Source organism: Cetorhinus maximus, chromosome 2, assembly GCF_964194155.1.
Source record: "Cetorhinus maximus chromosome 2, sCetMax3.hap1.1, whole genome shotgun sequence".
In the NCBI taxonomy this organism is placed as follows: Eukaryota; Metazoa; Chordata; class Chondrichthyes; order Lamniformes; family Cetorhinidae; genus Cetorhinus; species Cetorhinus maximus.
The window spans coordinates 137,999,068-138,021,124 of record NC_135880.1 but is presented as its reverse complement, the minus strand read 5'-3'; the positions used below and the strand labels follow the sequence as shown (position 1 = coordinate 138,021,124).

Genomic DNA, 22,057 nt, shown 5'->3' with positions numbered 1-22,057 from the left:
GAAAGCATCTTCAAATACCATATCCCAGATATAGCAACTGCTCAATGCACCAGATCTCACAGCTACACCGACCTGTCATTCACGACTCATACTAACATTTATAGTTTCACCTCACTCAAACCTTAGTTGGCACTACTGCAGCCTTGCCGCAACCATATTTTATGCCTTTCTTCTTTTAGACACTAAAGAACTGCAGCCCGACCAGGCAATAATGGAAGACGACTGATTTTGAAGAAACATCCACTCGATCTCACATGTACCCACTAGCTCAGATGTAGACACTGTGTAATTTGGAGGGTGGCTTAGAGGTGGAATCTGTACTTGGTGAGCCATCTGGCATGAGTGACTAGCAGCCAGGAGACGACCCAACAGTAGTGCAAGTGTCAGCAGTCTGGAGGGCAAAGTCAAGTTCTGCTGCAGAGGACTCTGACAAACACTGCAATGTGGCAGACTGCAGAAGAAGGCTAATGGGAACGCACAGTTTTCTTCTGTGGGCTCAAACCACTGTCGTCATGGTTACAGATACCAGCATTCAAAGGGGTTTTCTGGGTGTCATAACACTGCAGTAATCTGTCCTCCAACAAATTACTAGAATTGCTAGGTGCTAGTGGCAGTGGTTGTGTGGAGCACAAACCTGCTGTGTTCCCTTAAGATGACAGCATTTGCCCTTCTGTGCTTGCTATCCCCCCTCCTCTCTCTAAGAATGGGAATTGCCATTGTGTTTACTGGTATTACAGTCATTTGATTTTTCATGAACCGCCCACCCATAAAAGGGGCTGTCTAGGTTGCTATTCCCTTCCTCCCCCTGCTCCCAAGCTGGTGGTGATAGCTGTGCCCTCATGATGGCGAGGTTTTGCAGCATACAATGGACCACCTTGATATCTGCTCTCTCAAGTACTACAGGAGTCCTACAGAGCAGTGTGGGCATTGGCAATGTTGTTTCAGCACACCATTTTATCTGGCAGCCATGACTTTCATTGTATGCATGCTGCGCACGTGTGCGTTGGTTGTGCACCGAGTCATGAGCCATGTATATGACCCTTGATGACCAGCAGCTGCCCTTTGCCATGGTGGCTTAAATGCAGATGGCACAGTGGAATGGAGGTATCATGACAGCTCTCGGGTTACCGAACATTGACTTACATGGTTAGATCTGGAGTTAAATGTTCACTTCTGGATTGTTTTCCACAGTTGCGTTCAGCTTCTATAAAGTTCTATTTCTCTGTCCCACTCAAGAAAAAAGTCCATTTAGTACCTTTTTTAAAAAAAAAAATAGAAAGGCTGTCCCTGGGCTATAATCAGCTTTGTTGAAGTTCTGTGGATTGGATTGAAAGTGCGCATCATTCCAAGGCCAAGGGTTCAATGCACACTCCAGAGATTTGAGTGCACAAGCCCTGCTGACACTCCTATGCAGTTCTAGAGGAGTGCTGCATTGTCAAAGATGGCATCTGCAATTGAGACACTAAACTGCAGCCCTGTCTGCTCTTTCAGGTGGATGGAAAAGATCCTATTGCACTATTCAAAGAAAGCGAGGGAGCCCTGTCTGCTGTCCTGAGCAAAACAAGTTGTCTGGTCATTTAGTTCCGTATTGTTTGTGGGACTTTGCTGTGTGCAAATTGATGGCTACATTTCTTGCATTGCTACAGAAATACTTCATTGGCTATGAAGTTCTCTGGATCATTGTGAATGCTGTGAAAGGCACTATATAAATGTAAGTAGTTCCCTATCAAAAGTTGTGCACATGTTTATGGAATAAGCAATCACCAAATCGTTATGAATTTCTATGCACCAGCTAAATCTTGTCACTGATTTTTTTTTACCAGTACATTAATATGAGAGGGCTTAACTGCATGAAGGAATAATTAAACATACTGTTTCACTGCACACCGCTTCACCTGTCTCAGAACCCCTCTTGCTTACAAAGGGGCAGTGACATTGTGTAGATTTCAGCCGACAAGCTGGTTCACACGAAGCATCAATACCTGGGTGGTTGGTCAGTTTTTTTTGGTTGCATGGTGTTATGCAGTATAATTCTGGCCTTATTCTAATTAACTTTTTTTAAGCTACTGGTTCAGGCTCTGTTTTTAATTAATTTACCCTGATGAGTACATGCTATCTGGTGTTTCATTTGGAGTAATTCTGCCTGAGACTTTCAGGAATGATCATTAAGAAGTAAAAAGAAACTTGTTCCTCCCCTCATTGTTATTTCTTAAGATATGATAAAAGGTGCTATATAATTTTAAGAACTCTGTAGCCAGTGAAGTACTTTTGAAGTGCATTCACCGATGCAGCAATCAATATTCTCACAGCAAAGGCTCACAGCAGTAAGAGAAATTCCTGGTCTAATAAATTTGGTTCAGGGGGGAATGTTTCCCAAGATACTGGGAGAACTCCCCTACTTGCCATTGATTACCCTGAGATTTTTTTTAACCCCTTGTGAACAGACCAGCTGAAAATTAATATTTCATTCAAAAAATGACACTTCTACCAATGTAGCATTCAGACTTAAAATGCAATCTTCTAACTCAAATCTGCCATTTAATAAGATCATGCTGACCTTTAATTCAGATATACCATTCCACGCTATCTCCATAAAATAGTGCCATGGGAACTTTTGCATTCACCTGAGAGAGCCAATGGGGCTTCTGTTTAACATATCTGAAAGATGGCACCTCCAGCACTGCCTCATTACTGCATTGACTGTCATCTTTTTGTCCTTCAGGCCCTGGAGTGGGACTTGAACTAGTAACCTCCTGATTCAGAGGTGAGACTGCTACCACTGAACTATAGTTAGCACCCAAGGCGATGTGTTTATATATCCCCTTTCACAAAGGCAGAATGACCCAAAGTACTTGGGTACCAGTTGGAGTGCTAACAACTGAACCAAGTTGACACCATGATTGCAACACTCTATGCACAGTGTCAAATCCGGCAAGCAACTTGTCTTAAATCGTAGCTTGTACATCTACGTCACTATAATGATCAAATTAAATGAGGAAACTATAAGTCTGCCTGTGTGTTTTGTATGTTTTTGGGGCCTGGTCCTGTGACTCCGTTTTGGCTTATTATCTTAGCTGTTCAGTGTCCTAATTTATTAGGCATACAGAGGAGAAATTACAGGTGTTCTATTTCAGTGGAATAGAGGAATATTTTTTTACTCTCTTGAATCACATGCAGAAATGTGGTCCTTCTGCCTTTTTACTGGTTGGACTTTTTGTGGCAAAGTTGGTAGTCCAATTATAGAACCATAGAAAAGTTACGGCACAGAAAGAGGCCATTCAGCCCATCATGTCTGTGCTGGCCAAAACAAAAAAAAAGCCACCCATTCTATTCCCACCTTCCAGCACCTGGTCTGTAGCCTAACAGGTCACAGCACTTCAGGTGCCTTTTTAAATGAGTTGGGGGTTTCTGCCTCCAACACCAAACTGGGCAGCGAATTCCAAATACCCACTACCCTTTGGGTGAAGAAGTTTTTCCCTCTTGTCTCCTCCTAATCCTTCTACCAATCACCTTTAAAATCCTTGCCCCCTGGTAATTGACCCCTCTGCTAGGGGAAACGGGTCTTTCCAGTCTATTCTATCTAGGCCCCTCATAATCTTGTACACTTCAATTAAGTCAGGACAGAGACTTAGACTTATATTCGGGGCTGTCCCTGGGTGGGTGCGGGGCCCAGAGCAAATCACACAGTGTGGGCTGCCCTAACATCTTTATACAAGTTTCCTGTGACAGCAGGGTCCCTGGGCCTGTGTGTGTGAGAAACTCTTTCGAGTTATCAACAGTCACAAATTGCAATTCTTTCGAGTACAGTCACAGTTCTTGGTTTTCTGGGAGTGGGACATGAACCCACAATCCTCTGATTCAAAGGCGAGGGTGCTATGAACTGAGCCACAGCTGACACCTGTGTGTGTGTGTGTGAGGAGCACCAGCAGCATCCAGCTACTGCCCACTCGGTTACAAAGCACGTACCGCACTATTGACTGTGCTAACTGTGCAACATGTAAAGCTACACTTTGCCTCCAGGGCTGAACATCATTGTTGGCTCTCCTTTTTGCTGAGGAGAAATCCATGATCTCTCTGGGATTCCATTATAACACTTTTTTACCAACACACCCCACACCCCAACTGGAGAAAACTTTAAGGCCAGAATTTTCCAGCCCCTGGTGCCGGCGGATCTTCTGGTCCCGCCAATGATTTGCCGGCCTCACCACCGGGACTAGAAAATTCCAGTCTCAATGTCGAAGTGAGGACATTCGCCGTGTTCAACGTTTTAAAAATAAAATGATAAACACGTGGCAAGAAAATAATTCAACTTTTATATATATATATATAAAAAAAACAATGACTGTCCATCTTCCAAGGCTAAGCAAATGTTAGTCACAAACGTGCCACTGGAAGAAAAATAAAATAAATTGCCCGGGATCGAAAATAAACACAGCAAGTGATTTACCCTGCAGGTCGGACGTTATGCACCATTTGCTGCCTTTAAAGGCGTTAACTAATTTGGAATAGTTCATCTTGCCCCGCTACACTGAATGAGTCTCGGAATAAAGTCCACTCCGCCGAGGTCAGCGCTGCCATCTCCGAGGGTGACGGATGGTGCTGAGCCCAACCCACGCTTTACACCTGACACCCTGATGTCGATTCACCCGAGGGACAGCTCTGCTTATTATTATTAGTATGAATAATAAATATCAAGCAGAGATCAGATAATGTTAAACGAACAAGAGGCTATTAGAAAATAGCTAATCTAAGTACCATACTCATTGCTCTTGTCAGTAAATTAGCACCTCCCATGGCATGAATCATCTCTCCTAAAACACCCCTCCTTACTTGGTTTTCTAAATGCATATGTAACTTTTTTCCTTTTTCTCTTTCTCCTCTCCACTTTCTTTTGTTCCTTTCTTCCTCTTGCTCCTCTTCTGTCTCCATCTAAGATTCATTTAGCTCATGGTAGGAAGTGTTTCAATTCTGACAGAGTTTAAACATTTCCCAAACTATCTTACTCTAAAGTAGGCGACCCCTGTCCTCTTGGAGAGCATCATAGAATTCTAGCACAGAAGGAGGTCTTCAGCCTGTGGTGCTGGTGCTTGCTGTTTGAAGGAGCTTTTCGAGTTGTCCCCACTCCTCCTGCCCTTACCCATAGCTTTACAGTTTTTCTTCAGTTTCAACTATATATCCAATTCTCTATTGAAAGTTACAACTCAACCTGATTCCCCCACCCTTTCAGGCAGTGCATTCCAGATCATCGTAACATGCTGTTTTCCTTAAAAAAATATTCTCAACATCTTGCCTCTTTTTCGCCGATTACCTTAAATCTGTGTCCTCTGGTTATTGACCCTCCTATATATGACTGCATGTGTTAAATAGCTAGTTGTAGAGTTAAAATGTGTATATTTCTTCAAATTTAGTAGAGAAAAAAATAAACATTATGCTTGCCTATTGGTTTATGTGGGGATTTGAACCATATAATTTGCTAAAAAACAAGTAAGGAAAGATGCTACTAATTCAGAACAGTGTGCTCATTTCTCCTGTGAACTCTTATTGCCATTGCCCCAAGGACACCAGACTGGAGTTGTTCAGACCTGGCTCCGGGGCAAATTCCCGCAGTGCAGGTGAGAACCTAATGTGAAGTGAGAAGCCACAGCACTTCAGGGTAAATAATTGTATAAGATTTTTCAAGTAGTGAATGTGTAACAGCTGTTGCAGGTCATTGCACAACCTTTCAGGCAGATTCCTTGGTTTTTTTTTAAACTGCTGAAGATACCAAAATTAATGTTCCCAAAAGCTTCTCTGTCACCATTTTGTACCTGGTCACCTTCATGAGGGGGCGGGAGGGAAGTTATGGGGTCTGAGCCATCGACAGGAGTAGATTAACCTAAAATGTAATGTCAATCACTCCTGATATGAACACACCAGTTTCCTCTCCCCACTTTCTCTTTTGCTCCTCTGTCCTTTCTCTCTCGCTATTGCCCTGTTCTGTCTGTCTTCTTGGTGCCTATCTCTCACCCTCTCTCTCTCCCTGTGTAAAAGCTAAATACTGCGGATGCAGGAAATCTGAAATTAAAAACAGAAAATGCTGGAAGAACTCAGCAGGTCTGACAGCATCTGCGGAGAGAGAAACTGCTAACATTTGGAGTGTGTATGACCCCCCTGTTTTTATTTGCTCCCTGTGTGCCCCCTCTAAAACTTATTTTTGTTGTGCGTGTAGAAAAGGGATCTGTATCCGAGATGGGGTAGATCAGTGGAATGCCCATAGTACCTTTTTGCCTGCAAGTTTCACAATGGCAATGATGGATTACTCCCAGGGATCCAATTTAATTTGGGTGTGGGGGTGGGGTGAAATCTTCCCATACTGGTTTCACATGGAACCGGATTTAAAGTTGCAAAAATCATGCTCTGGGTATCCAACAAGAGATGACTCACTTGCTCCTGTGTATAATCCGTAGCCTGGACTAGTGCCCAGGCTGGGCGAGTGGCATCTGCATATGTAACCCATGCCTGTTGGGGAAATGCCAAGGACCTCCCACGGATCTCTCTCTCTCTCGCTGCTCCCGTTTTACTGTCATGTGCCGTGGCACCAGGTGACACTCCCAGCGCTCAGATTATAAAAGTGCAGAGTTTTAGTCTTTAACCAGCAGCCGTGCTGAGGATCCAAAATCTGTGTGGGAGGCTAAGGGTTAGTGCGCTGAAACTCTGGGCTGCTGCAACTTGCTGAGCTGGACCCCGCACACTGCATCAGTCACTCAAGTGGGAAGGTAAGGTAGCTCCACCAGATTATTCTCGGTATCTTCCCTGGAGGTGCGTTTACTTCTTCTTCCAGGGCAAAACTTTCTAAAGCTATAAAGGCTCAGCAAAGCTTTTTTGTTTGAAGTGCGATCAGAAAATTTTCTCCCTCGTTCTTTTTTAGATGTGTTTACTTCCCTGGGAACCCACCGATATTTTTCAATCGATTGTAGCTCGGTTTGTTTGGAAATTCAGCGCTAACCGCGTACAGAAGTATGGTTATTGTAATATTTTAAATTTATGCTCGTATGGGGTTGGTGGGGGGCGGTGTTTGCAGGGATTGTATGGCACTTCAAAAAAAACACGCCGATTTACTGCTTTGGGGATTCAAAACAAAAGTACAGAACTGCAGCACGTTTCAAGGCGGAAAGAAACACCATGCATGGTGTGGAGATTCACAGCTCAGCCTGGCCCCAGTTCAGGGGACTGTACTGACTCGTGTTAACACCAAACATCCCAAGAGAAAGTGGAGAAGACCTGGGCTTGTACAGTGGACCCAGTGACTTGTCTGAGCACTGCTCCTTGTCCCTCCATTTACTTAGGGAGTTAATGCTGCAGGCGCGAAATATGATGGTTCACAATTTGGAGACTGGTTTTGTGGAGTTCAGTGCAGGTGAGTTATTTCTTTTGAACCCACACTCTTGGATATGACTATTTAAATTGATCAAATGTAAAGGAAGTCGCAAATTCATCAGAAGTCTTTCACCATTCTCCACTTTGTTTACCTCTAAAACTAGATTTTGGATAAATCAGAAAATAACTGGCATTCACCTTTTGGTGCAGGTCAAGTGTAGTGTGTTAGTTTAATATGATTTATGAATTCTTGGCTTCTGGGTGCATTAGGCATTCTGGGCCCTCTTACATAACTCTGTCAATCCATTAGCCCTCAAACCTGTAGTAAAACACATGAAGAAATAGTTTCCTATGTTACTAGCCCAGCAGTTATATGTAGTTGCTGTGTTGTTTGAGCCAGAGCTCCTGGGCATTTGTCTTGTAGCACCCATGTGTTAATCCACCGCTGGCACAGGGCACTAAGTAAATGATGAAAGTGTGACAATAATGGAATTTCAATGGCTTGGACACTGTGGAATTAACACCCTTCTGTTTATTAGTATCAAGCCTGTGCTATCCCTTCAAAAAGGACAAGAAGTACCTGGAATCTGCAAGTGTTATTTTGTGTCTGTAATTTTTTGATGCTTTTTTTGGAATCTGGAGCAAGCCTCTGATTCATCCTGCCTTTGCTTTTATCCCCACTTTAAAAAAAATCTTTTTGGTTATAATTTTATTTGCGTTGTTTTATTATTGGAGGATAGGGGAATATCAGCAAGTGTGTGCAAACCATCATTGTGTTGAATGTTTGTTTTTAACTGTGGCTCAATAATAATGCTCATGCCTCTGAACCAGGAGGTTGTGGGGGTTTTTTATGCATTTCATGGGATGTTGGTGTCACCGGCAAGGCTGCCATTAATTGCCCTTGAGAAGGTGCTGGTAAGCTGCCGCCTTGAACTACTGCAGTTCATGTGGTGTAGGCACACTTACTTTGGTATTAAGGGGTTCCAGGATTTTGATCCAGTGACCAAGCAAGAATGGCGATATATTTCCAATTTGGGATGTCGTGACTTGGGAACTCCACCAGCCGCAAGTTCTCCATTTGCCTGCTGCCTTTGTTGTCTGTGGGTTTGGGAGGTGCTGTAGAAGGAATTGGTGAATTGCTGCAGTGCATCCTGTCATACTGCCATAACGCAGTGGTGGAGGGAGTGAATGTTTAAGGTAGTGGATTGGATGCCAATCAAGGGGCCTCCCCCTCCAGAGACTTGAACACATCCTCATCACTGCATTGAAGTGTCAGCATGGGAGTGCTGCACTGTCAGCGATGCATCTTTCAGATGAACTATTAAATTGGTGCTCAGTCTTCCCTCGGATGGATGAAAACGATCCTGTGGCACTATATACTATAGCAGAGCAGCAGCGTTCTCCCAAGTTTCCTCACCAACAGTTATCCATTTCAGGCAATCACTAAAAAATAGATCATTTGATCATTGTCTAATGGGTGTTTCTGGGCTCCAGTGTGCAATTGGGCTGCCGCATTTCCCTATGTTACATTAGTGACTACAGTTTAAACTATTCAATTATATGTAAAGCGCTTGGGGATGCCTGAAGTCATGAAAGGTGCCATTATAAATGAACGTTTGTTCTTGTTCTTTTTGTCAACTGGATTTTGTCAGCACGTGTCACATAGCTCCTGCATAAAGAGATGAAAACACCCTTTCAGAGCTGTGACCAACTTGTGCAGGGTAATCCAGGGACCACCTTCCTCACTCTCTTTAGCCCACCCCCACTCCCCAAACTCTTGAATAGAGCTAGATTGCCTATAGAAACAGAGAATTACACTACCAAATTTATCCACATTGTAATTCATTTCAAGAAGGTGTTGCCAAATGATCTCAACATCTCTGTGCACAGTGAGTTTGTCTTTTTGTTTTCTTTATGATAAGTGCTCCTATTTCTAGCTCTAATTTTTTTTATGCCTCCTTGGCTCAATTTGTTTGTGTGTGTGTGTGCATGCACGTCTCGTGCTCTCTCTCACGCTTCCTCTCCCACTCAAGTTTGATGCATCGTCCTCATTTGAAGTGCTCAGACAATTGTGAATGATCAATTAAGAGCAGTAAATAATTTGTGGCTTAGGGCTCTTCCCAATTTTAAAAACAATTGCAAATCCCTTTTCCTGAAATTAATGTCTTTTACAGCGAGTGGTCCAGTTGTATGGTGCATTTAAGATGACCTACTTGCAGTTTATGTTGGTTTTCTACTGTACAACTTCTAGAGCCAATTGTTGAGTCCTATTTCAGTGAAATCATTTGCAATCCCTAGTTCATTTGTTGACAGGTCTGCTGGATTCTTTTGTTCCTTCTTATAGACTGCTGATCACATTTTAAGCTTTTGCTGCTTCATTTTTGGTTTTTATTGACTTCTTTTGTTAACTGGGCTCATGTGAAAGGTGTCGATGAAATGGCTGTCAGCTCTATAGTTGTGCGCTATGTTGTCCACAACTGTGTTTCATAGACAAGAAACAGCAGCAACTTATAGTTAATGTCAGTAAAACATAAACCGCTCCAGTGGAGCACTGGTTATGAAGACAAAATTGGACAGCGAGTCACATGGGGAGACTTTAGGAAAGATTGGTCAAATAAGTAAGTTTCAAGGAATAGTATTTTAAAGGATGAGAAAGTTAGGGAGGCTTAGGGAAGGAATTGGAGAACTTTGTGTCAAGGCAGTTAAAAGCATGATGGAACACTTAAAATCGGGAATGCTCAAGAGGCCAGAATTAGAAGAACACCGAGACCTTGAAGCTTGTAGGGCTGGAGGAGGTTACAGAGATAGGGAGGGGAAAGCTTGTAGGGCTGGAGGAGGTTACAGAGATAGGGAGGGGAAAGCTTGTAGGGCTGGAGGAGGTTACAGAGATAGGGAGGGGAAAGCTTGTAGGGCTGGAGGAGGTTACAGAGATAGGGAGGGGAAAGCTTGTAGGACTGGAGGAGGTTACAGACATAGGGAAGGGAAAACTTATAGGGCTGGAGGAGGTTACAGAGATAGGGAGGGGAAAGCTTGTAGGGCTGGAGGAGGTTACAGAGATAGGGAGGGGAAAGCTTGTAGGGCTGGAGGAGGTTACAGAGATAGGGAAGGGAAAACTTTTAGGGCTGGGGGAGGTTACAGAGATAGGGAAGGGAAAGCTTGTAGGGCTGGAGGAGGTTACAGAGATAGGGAAGGGAAAACTTATAGGGCTGGAGGAGGTTACAGAGATAGGGAGGGGAAAGCTTGTAGGGCTGGAGGAGGTTACGGAGATAGGGAGGGGAAAACTTGTAGGGCTGGAGGAGGTTACAGAGATAGGGAGGGGAAGACTTGTAGGGCTGGAGGATGTTACAGAGATAGGGAGGGGTTAGACCATGGAAAGACTTGAAATCCCAAGATGAAAATTTTAAAACTGAGGCGTTGCCGCGTTGGCAGCCAAATGTAGGTCAGCAAACGTGGGGAGGTTGGCAGATCGGGACTTGATGTGAGTTAGCATATGGGCTCAAGTTTATGGTGTAAGATAGACCTGTGTTGTTGTGTGCCATGTTTAGACCTGTGTTGCAGTGCACAGACAGGTTCCAGTTTTGTTTCAGAAGTGCCAACTGGATAGGAATTTCTACTGTTTGCTGACGCTGACCCTTCCTTACTATTATGCTGGCGCTTAAACCTGATCATTTTCTTCAGAATTGTTGGCAAAGCAAAAAGTATATCTACAAGTTCTTCCTCTTTGCTCTTCCTTACTCTTTTGCTAGCTGTTTATGGGCAAAGTCTGTTGACTTCTGCTTTGTCATTCAACAAGCAGTAGCACAGCTCTGACCTACAGTGTCAACCAGATGGAGTAACCCATTTCCATGGTAAGTGCTCCTTTGCGGGTTCTGGAACAATTCCTTGTAGTAACTGGTGCACATTGAGAAGTACCAGCATGGGGGAAGCATGCCTTACAATCCCTTCAAGTGCTTCTTCCTCTATCCTGTTGCACATCCAGTACCCTTTTTATTTTTATTGTCTTGTCAAATCCAACAATGTGTGTGAAATGAAGTATGAGTAGGAGTAACAGTGATAGTTCTGTGTTGTGCAAAATGTATAAATTTTAATATCCAGAACAAATTTATATTCAAACGCAAAAAAGATGGATTAAAACTGAGGTTTGGCAATCTCCTCCTCCTGGAGATGTCGGAAGTTGCTTTTCTGACTTAGGCACCAATGTTGAAATATGGTTGTTCATGGTCCTGAATTTGGAACCTCTGCCAAAGGCCGCCGTGTGAAAAGCAGCAAGATTAAATGACTACAGTTCTCCTCATTCTCAATGACTGTGTTCTAAGCTAGACCAAAGTGCAATTTAGTTTTGTCTTCTGCTCTTCAGTAGAATATTAAAAAGCTTGTGTATTAATTTGGGGCTTATCTTGAAGTGTGTGTTTTTTTGTTGTTCCTGATGATAAAACTACCATAAAAGTGATCCATTGTTTCAATGTAAATATTAGCAGCAAGTGAGAATCTAGAGATAAAATGTTTAGAATTATTAGATAATTTTTAAGCAAATGAATGAAGAGTATATTGCAGATATTGTTGCCCTTTTGTGGTTCATTTGTTTATTAAAGCCTGAATTCTTGCTGAAATCTGCAAATGGTTTTCTGGAATGTTGTTTGCTTTCTGTTTGTGTGAATGTAGCTTCAATTCAAGTGGCGTTCATTGGCTAGATTCCACCTGCAGTTTGCAGAAATCCTGGATCAGCCCCATTGCTTTCTTTCTCACAATCTACTAATTGGGCAGAGGTCACAGCTTTACCATAATTTAATTTAAATCTGAAACTCCCTAGACCCCCTTTTTTTTTCATCATGATTTACTTTTTAGTTTTACTGGAATTGAGTTTTTGCCTTGCAGTTTGTGGGATTTTGCTTTGTGAAAATGGCTGCTGCACTTCCCTTCATTACAACAATGACTGTGCTTGAAAAGGGGCTGTGAAATGCTTTGGGACATTGTGAAAAGCACATGGGAAGTGCAAGATCGTCCTTTTTCTTTTCTGTTCATTTTTCTTTCTATATGGATTGAGATTAAACAATATTCAAAGCTTAAAATTTTGCTAATTGCACCACATCATGACTACCAGTTCTCTTGCCAAAATTACGATGTCCAGTTGGGTTATTTGGTAGGGATTGCTGCAGCTTTTAACGTTTTGGAACAGCCTTCAGGAACTGAATGACCTGCTCCTGTCGGGATGTCCCAAAACTAAACAATGGAGGAGGGGATGAGAGAATGGTAGTACAGATCAGACTGTTTACCTATGTAGCCACTGCATGTGGCTGTCTTTTTTTGTGGGCAAGTGCTCATCATGTAGCTCGCTGTTTTAATGCAAAAGACGTGAATTTGCTTGTCTTTTTAACCTCCAACGGTATAAAATGTTTTGCTGATTCTTTCTTTTGTTAATGTTTTTACAGGAGGTGACTGTCTCTGCCTGCCAAGCTGGATACTTAACTATGGAATGCATTCATCTTCTGATACCCTCAAGCTTAAGAAACTGTGTTAACACTACCCAGAGAAGCATTAGTTAGCAGTGAAACATCTCCGAATACTACAAAGCACTTTCTCAGAAAAAAACTAGTTTACAGAAGCTTGGCCTGGTGTGTGTGTGTGTGTGTGTGTGTGTCTGGTGTGCTTCTGTGAGAGAGAGTCTGTCTGTCAGTGATTCTTCCAGTTCCTTTTTCTGTGCACATACTTGAAAAAACCCAAAAAAACAAAATGATGCTGGAGAATTACATGTGGATGGTGATACTGGGCTTTATAATAGCCTTTATCCTTGCTTTCTCTGTGGGTGCGAATGACGTGGCCAATTCTTTTGGTACTGCCGTGGGCTCGGGTGTCGTGACACTACGCCAGGCCTGCATCCTGGCTTCCATTTTTGAAACAACCGGATCTGTACTGCTAGGAGCAAAGGTTGGGGAAACTATCCGGAAGGGGATCATTGATGTTAACCTGTACAACGGGAGTGAAAGCGTGCTTATGGCTGGTGAAGTCAGTGCAATGGTTGGTAAGTAGCCTACTTTTTGAGATTGTAGATGCTAGTTGGGTTTTTTGTTTGTTGGAGCTCGTAAAGAATTTTTTTTGAAAATATAAGTGAGCAAAGAGAAAGAGAACTCCCTCCTGTTAGATGAATTTTGATAATTCTAGGAATGTAGAGTAATCCAAATAGACACTGCAGTGAGCCTAATAAGTTCTCTCATTTTAGAGATCACTGCTGTCTGCTCAAATGTGAACTGCATAATTTCCTTTCTGCTCTTGTCTGTTCAAATGCTTGGGGTAAGAACAAGACAATTCAGTTCCTACAACCTGCTCTCTCTGATGGATAATTAACAATGGCAATGTTACCAACTCGACTCCACGCTTTTCCCATTGTGAAGAAACAAAGAGTTGCAGGTAAAGCTGTCACAGAAGATAAAACACTGAAAATGCTTCCTAGATCCATGAACCAAATAAGTGCAAACTCCCCAATAACATTGGCATGTGTCCACTCTCCATTGTTGAACCCTATTCAGCCTTTGTTCATATGATGTAGCAGGACATGGGGGGAAACGGGTCCCTCACCTGCACTTGGATAATGTAGGAAAATCAGAGGCAAAGTCCCTGCGATTTTCTTAATCATCGTGCACTCATTTAACTGTGTTAATCTATCTTTATAAGAGTTGATGGCCATTGCATTAACTATGTTTGCTGCAAGTCTAATCCACATTGTTTATGCCTACAGGAGCAGCAATTTTTAATGTAAGGTTTTGCACTTCTAAGATTAGTCAGGCAGTTTAGAACTGCATGACCCACGTCTTTCAGCATTTTATAAGATTTGCTTTGTATCTACCCATAATTCTTTCTCCAGTTGAAACCATTTGGTGAAAATCTGTCTAGCCTTTACCCTTGTTCTTAGCTACACTTCCAGTGCATTGACATGATAGTGTGGTGCTCATGGTGCTGGGTGAGTGAACCAGAGATTTAAATTCAAATCCCACCATGGCAAATTGTGATGCTGATTTCAAACAATCTGGCTAATACTTAACTGGCTCACTGAAGAATCTGCTACCCCTACCTGGTCTGCTCTGCATGTGGATTTATTCCCACACTGTGGTTAACTCTTAATGCCCTCTGAAGTGGCCTGTCAATTGTAAAAATAATTGCAAGAAGGTAATCCATGACCTTGCAGCAATTAGAGATGAGCATCCAAAGAACAAAACATTGTTTTGAAAGGGAGGTGTGCAGTAATACTCAATTATACATAAAATAACACCCTGGGATACAGTATGAGTAATTTGAGACCTGACATTTTGGTAGGTGTAGCATGTTTGGGAGGAACAGGTGACTTTGACCTTTGGTTCCCAAAACACTCCACCACTGAGACTTGCATCACCTTTATGTCTGGGACTAATTGTTATGATTAGTTAACAATTCCCATCGTTGTACCACACAACGTTCTTTTTGTTTAGCAATTATTTTGTTCCTAATTATTTCTACAAGGTTAAAATAACCTGTTTTAAACTTTAAAATCCAATATTGTTGCAGAGCTATCCCTAACCAGATGTAAATGGTGACTATACCCAAATCCTGTTTGCCTCCATGCTATATTAATAGATTTCCGTTCATTATCTATTTGTATAACAACATCAACAACTTGTATTTGTAAAGTGCCTTTTAAGTGTGATGAAATATCCCAAGGTACTTCACGGGGATGATTTCATCAAACAAAATGTGACACCAAAGCACCATAAAGAGATATTGGAACAGTTGACCAAAAGCTTGGTCAAAGAGATGGATTTTCAGAGATATCATAAAGGAGGAGAAGGCGATTTGGGGAGGGAATTACAGAGCTTAGGGCTTGGGTAGCTTATTGTTACCTTCTGATTTTTATTCTCTACCCAACTTCACTTACTTTTGTGATTAGTTCTTTCAAAGCCTTTTTGCACAGTTTTGTTTAAATTTCTCTAATTGTTGCACACTTAACTTCAGCGACGGCACCAAGAAGAATCTGCTCTAAATCTTTTCTAGCCATTCTGCCTTTATATTATTCTCTATCCTCACGCACTTATCATTCCTTATCTATAATGTTACAATTTTCTAGCTTTTTAAGACTATCTTGACTTGCAGGCATATGTGTTCTCTTTTTTTTTGTCTTGCCAGTACAAACCATTACTGCATTCGGCAGTAGTTGTAGCTGTTCAGCTAAATTATGTTTTAATGCCCCTATGCTTTAAAAGATCCTTTTTTTAATGCATTTTTTTTTCCAAAAAGCTTTTAAAGACCTAGGGTTAGAAATTGAATAACCCTGTTTTTTAGGTGCAGGGTGGTGATTTGCAACCTTCTGTTCCCATTCAGATCAAGGTGAACAGCATGCAAATTTTATGTACCCACCTCACCTGAATGATTTGTAACATTAGACAGAGTGACCTTGGCACTTCTGTCAGCTCCTGAATGCTCCCTGCAGCCCCTGCCCACAGCAACATTTTTTTTTTGCAGACCACTTGGTACAGACAGCTTGCTCCTTAAAGACAGGCAGTATCTTAAAGGGAAGCTGCACAATAATATTGCTGCAATGTAAGTTATTACAACCTGAATACCAAGGAAGACAGAAGGGTCCGTGGTAACGGGTGTGTGTGCTGGAGGCATTAGTGGTGCAGGTGGAAGGAGAGAGAATCCAGGAGACCATGAGAACCAGGAGACTGCTCCAAATCCTTTCAAAGGGTGGCCTGAGGAAGGTCAACTTTCAGAGTCTGGGCCCAAGGAACTGGCAGCAGTGCCACAAGACATCTATTGACCTCGCATGGGTAATCAACATCAGTGAATGCATCTTCATGTGGCATCACTTGCCCACCATACCACCAGCCTCTCATGCTGCTCACTGCGTCACACCGCCATCCCCAATCCCTGGCACTCTGGCCTAATGCTGCAACACCCTAATTGTACAGTTGTTGCCAGCCTCACAGCCACTTCTCAATGCCTCCACACATCTCCAATTGTTCAAGTATGGCAGGTGCATCACCCAAGTATAATGCTGCACACCCGACAAGTGATACATAATAGTGAGCAGAGCATAACTACTAGGGACCCAGGACGCCTGCATCTCCTGATCCCTATGGAGGTGATGGCTCTCCACAGGATGGGGCTGGCTCCAACAGGGCCTGTGGAACCTGACACCTTTGAGAGCATCTTCCAGCCTTACATCTTTTCTAAACTCCAAGTCCACACTCATCCTAACATCCTGTCATTTCGCATTACTGGTGGTGTGATCTGGACCACAGGCTTCCCATCCACCCCACCTCCCTCATATCAATATTTTCCTTCTGCGTTCCCACTGTCAGACACCTAAGAACTGCCACCTACAGAAACTCCAGGAAGAGGAAAGAGCAACAGCATAGGACCTCATGATCAGTGCTATCACTTGATCTGATACTTGCAAGTACCAACTCAAATACTGGCACTGCATAAACCTTGGCAGCTGGTGTGGAGTTGGGATCAGCATGTGGTGAGCCACCTGGGTCTGCAGCCAAGCCAGGGGTAAAGAATGGTTCGTTTGCCAGCTCGCCGAAGGGTAAAGTGGCAGATGAGTACTGCTGCAGATGGTTCAGATGAGGACATCGATGGGGTGGCATAAGGGAGAATGCTGAATGAACATGCAGACTGAGATACTGGGTGCATTGGCTGGCCAGCCAGACAGCCTTCTTTAATTGGCAAGGTGGATGGAGAAGCCTGGCTCCAGCTTGACAGAGGACATTGTGCAGAGCTTGTCCTCTTGCTGCCTCTGCCCATCTCCCATCATGCTGCCAGACCCAGTGGTGCTGTTGTGGCTGCACTATACCTGTTGCAGTCTTCATGTGCGTGGGTCACCTAACCCTCCGCACAACAACCCTGGCATACCCCTTGAGAAAGCAGCAGTGCTTTCTGGCAAATCCTGGTGTTCACCAAAACACTGTGTGCTTCTACTTTCCAAGAGGAAAGAGTTCCAAAATGTAACTTGCCTGCAACCAGGACTCCTAGCCCTTACACTTCTGCACAGCCCATTTTGCAGTTTCACTTTTTTTTAGTTGAGTAAATAATGCAGGTGCTGCTTGGACATTTGTTGCCTAAATTTGAGATTTGGGTTCACACCAGCTGGCTGGGCTGACAGGTCTGAAGCAGACCCTTCCAACACACACAAGGGGCACATTTGTGTGCAGCCATATCCTGACAGAACACTATGCTGGAAATGGAGGGTGGAGTGAAGGACACCATGAAAGTGGTGCATTGCCTTTTATGGGCAAGAGAATTTCTAGCCCACTCTGTACCAATTTTTAATGGATAATCCTTGATACATTTGTGGGAGAGTTAGTGAAGGACTGGGGTGCCATCTACCTTGTCTGATGCAACATGTCATGCACTCTACAGCAATATATGGATTTTCTTATCAGAGTTACATTGAATCTGCAGCATAGAAACTGGCCATGTCCCACCTGCTCCATGTCCTTTAGAAGCTTTCTGCCATTTTACCCACCTTGTCCCTGTAAACATCTTCCCTTCTCTTGAATGCATCAAGTTTCGCCTTTCATCAGTGATATTTGCTTTAATGGCTCCATATGGCAGTCTGTTCCACATTCTCACCAATCTCTTTATAAAGAAATTTCTCCCAAATTCACTATTTGATCTGTTAGCTGTTTATATACCATTTATATTAATGCCCTCTTGTTCTGGGTTAGACCTCAAGTGGAAACAGTTTCTTCACCCTGTTGAATCCATTCATAATTTTAAAGACTTCTGGCAGGTCCCCTCCTAATCTTTTCTGTAGAGAAAAGAGCCCAAAGCCTGCTTAGTCTTTCCGGATAGCTCCATCCTCTCAGTCTGGTGACATCCTTGTAAATCCTTTCTGCAAAACCTTGTTCTGGGGATGTCCAAACCTCAAGCTTATTTGCTGCTTTTTTTTCTTCACCATTAATGCCAATCCATGCACAACTAGGCTTGTCAACCCACTGTCTTCAATAGAGAAAAATGGTCAAGTGAGAAACGTTGTAGATGCTGGGCTTGCAGCATCACATGGCTCACCTCGAGTCTCTTCACAGTTTACAAGGTTCAAGTCAGAAATGTGATGGACTATTTGCCTGGATGGGTGCAGCTACAACAATACTCTTAAGCTGTACACCATCGAGGAAAGAACTTGATTGGTGTGGCTGCCATTATATATCCACCACCAGTGAATTATGACTGAAGTATGTATGATCCACAGGATGGATTGCAACAACTCAACATGATTACCTCACATCATCTGCCTCCCCTAGGTTCCTTCCACTAAGGAAGACGAGAGTAACAATGTTGTGGAAACGCCATCTCCTCCCGAGTCATGCTCCATCCTGACTTGGACGTATCTCAAAGTGACTTGCAGGGTCAAAATCTTCGCAATTCTTAACTAACCCCGTAATGGGAGCACCTGCTCCATTAGGACTGAAGCCTTTCAAGGAGAAGGCCACCATTTTCTTGGCCATAAATATGGCCTTGCCAGTGATGGCCACGTGTGTGAATAAAACTTTTTATTGTATATTTTTATTTTTCTCTCACCTCATCAACAATTTCTCAATCTATAGTCCAACTGAAAGTGCTAGCTGGATACTGCCCCAGGAGCTTCACTAACTGTGAGAATGGCCATACAACCTAAAATGAAACAAATGTAGCTCCTGTCTCCTTGAGGATTAGCTGAACATGTCTGTAATGTCAACAAGTATCAAGTGCCAGACGGCATCATCCTTGCTCTTGAAGATTTGTTGGCTGTGCCAATTTCCCCAGTAACCCTTGCCTTTTGTCCCGAGCACCATCCCTTCCCCTCCCTGTAAACCAGATACGCAGGAGACTTTGATTTGGGGATAATTGTGTAATGGACATGGCTTGATGGAACATCTTAATTAACTTTCTATAGCAAAGTTAATATTTCCTGCTGAAACCAGCTCTAAAATTTAAATCTGATTTTGCTGAAGAATCATGGAATCTGAGATGAGAGCAATGTGAATGACAACATTCTCTAGTGTTGGCTTCATTTTTTTTTATAATTGATGATATAAATTGGTTTCACAAATGCAACAAAATTATTCATTGAATCTTCTAGTACAGACACTTCCTCAATGTATTTTTCTGGTCTTTCACCTTTGGGCATTGTGTCCTTACCCAGCATTTGTGAAAAATTGTCTCTGTCTGAAATGTTTCTATGTAAAATGGATTAGGTGTTTCAGAATGATGCTGTGAGTTAAATTATGTTGATAGATTAAGTACGCCTGCATTTGTATTGCCTTGAGTGTGGAAGATTGAAGGATGATCTAGGAGAGAGAAACTATATTTTCTCTGGTGTGGGAATCTAGAACAAGATGCACAACCTTAAAATTAGAGCTGAGCCATACAGGAGGTAAACCAGGAAGCACTTCCTGCCACTAAGGGTGATGAAAATATGGAACACTCCCTCAAAGACATTTTTTTTTGATAAGGGTATCGAGGGATATAGGGCAAAGGCAGGCAAATGAAGTGGATTGAGTTCGAGGGGCTGAATGATTCACTGTCTCGATGCAGACCCTGGTGGGCAGGAACTGCAGAACCAGCTGCCCTTTTTATGGGATACCTCAGTCAGGCCATGGTGTCTAGTGTGTGGGAAAGAAATGTCACATGCAGTAGTCTTTGAGGTTGAGAGTAATGGCACATTGTTTGAACAGAGGATAGAGAGAGAGAGATTGTTGCTGAGTGGGTGAATACAGTAAGGGTTACATTCCCTATCACTCAACTTGAGCGCATAAAGTAAAGGTTTCTCCCTTAGTTCTTTTTTGTTTTGTGCCTTGGATAATGTGTTAGAAACACTTACAAGTTACTCCATCTCCTGACTTGGATATAAAACATATACTTAAACTGGTTCATTGCTGATGATACCTGTGCCACCTATAGGGAGTTGGCATGTGGAGATGGTTTAGTGTTTGTGGACAGCATCTGTGAGCATTACATCTCATTCAGTCACACTGACATGGGTCAATATTTGACCAAGCTATATTGATTCACTCTTTAACTATCTCCTTCTGCTGTGTGTTCTTCACTTGCTCACTAGCTGTGGGGCAGCTGTTTCATGAGGGACTCTGAAGTTTGTCTCTGTTGAAGTCATCCACTCTGTGCATGTGTTTACAATTTCACTTCCAATAGCAAGAAGCCCTGACCCTTTTTTTTATTGAAGCATCACATCCTTTAATTTTTTTTGTTTATTTAATTACTGGTGCATAATTCGATGTACTGGCACTGAAAAGAAATTTTTAAACTGAATTTCTTGCGTTTTGCTGTCAGAGTACAGGGCACTGGTTCAGTCTGTGGATGAACAGATTAATGAGAGGAATGAAACATAAACAAAAATAGCTGGAAAAACTCAGCAGGCATGACAGCATCTGTGGCGAGGAAGACAGAGTTAACATTTTGAGTCCGTATGACTCTTCATCAGAACTAAAGAGAAATAGAAATGAGGTGAAATATAAGCTGTTTAAGGCGGGTTGGACAGGTGGAGCTCGATAGGGGGCCAGTGATAGGTGGAGGTAAAGGAGAGATTGCCAAAGATGTCATAGACAAAAGGTCAAAGGGGTGTTGACGGTGGTGATATTAGCTAAAGGACGTGCTAATGGCAACATTAAGGGTAGAAAGCAGGATGAGCCAGTGACAGATGACCCTAGTGGGGTGGGGTGGGGGGAAGGGATCGAAAATAGGCTAAAAGGTGGAGATAAAACAATGGATGGAAATAAATTCAAAAATAATAATAGAAAACATTGCAGCAGGCCAAGGATGGACATGTGGGCACCTTCCCATGCAACCGCAAAAGGTGCAACACCTGCCCCTTTATTTCTACCCCCTCCTCACCGTCCAAGGGCCCAAGTGAAGCAGCATTTCACTTGCACTTTCCTCAATTTAGTCTACTGCATTCGTTGCTCCCAATGCGGTTTCCTCTACATTGGAGAGAACAAACGCAGACTGGGTGACCACTTTGCGGAACACCTTCGGTCTGTCCGCAAGCTTGACCCAGACCTCCCTGTCTCTTGCCATTTCAACACTCCACCCTGCCCTCATGCCCACATGTCCGTCCTTGGCCTGCTGCATTGTTCCAGTGAAGCTCAACGCAAACTGGAGGAACAGCACTTCATCTTCCGATTAGGCACTTTACAGTCTTCCGGACTTAATATTGAGTTCAACAATTTCAGATCATGAACTCTCTCCTCCATCCCCACCCCCTTTCCGTTCCCCGTTTTTCCAATAATTAATATATTTTTAAAATATATTTTTCTTTTCCCACCTATTTCTATTATTATTTTTGAATTTATTTCCATCCATTGTTTTATCTCCACCTTTTAGCCTATTTCAATCCCTTCCACCCCCCCACCCCACCCCCACTAGGGCTATCTGTCACTTGCTCATCCTGCTTCCTACCCTTAATGTCACCATTAGCACATCCTTTAGCTAATATCACCACCGTCAACATCCCTTTGACCTTTTGTCTATGACATCTTTGGCAATCTCTCATTTGCCTCCACTTACCACCGATCCTCTATCCAGCTCCACCTGTCCACCCCCCTTTAAATACTTATATTTCACCTCATTTCTATTTCTCTTCAGTTCTGATGAAGAGTCATATGGACTCGAAACGTTAACTCTGTCTTCCTCTCCACAGATGCTGTCAGACCTGCTGAGTTTTTCCAGCTAT

The 22,057-nt window shown here is 42.9% G+C and overlaps 1 protein-coding gene across 4 annotated transcripts in view; it reads left to right on the top strand.

The window, feature by feature from the left end:
• Positions 1 to 22,057, top strand: part of LOC144698078 (sodium-dependent phosphate transporter 2-like) — a 96,808-nt gene that overhangs the window by 41,655 nt on the left and 33,096 nt on the right. Inside the window, exons 1-2 of one of the 4 annotated variants that reach the window (XM_078570016.1) lie at positions 6,598 to 6,755; positions 12,786 to 13,375. In XM_078570016.1, the coding sequence (XP_078426142.1) occupies positions 13,087 to 13,375 (289 nt within the window). In that variant the 5' untranslated portion in view covers positions 6,598 to 6,755; positions 12,786 to 13,086. Of the gene's footprint in view, positions 1 to 6,597; positions 6,756 to 12,785; positions 13,376 to 22,057 lie in introns of those variants that run through there. The other 3 variants (XM_078570021.1, XM_078570004.1, XM_078570010.1) reach the window with 3 other exon arrangements.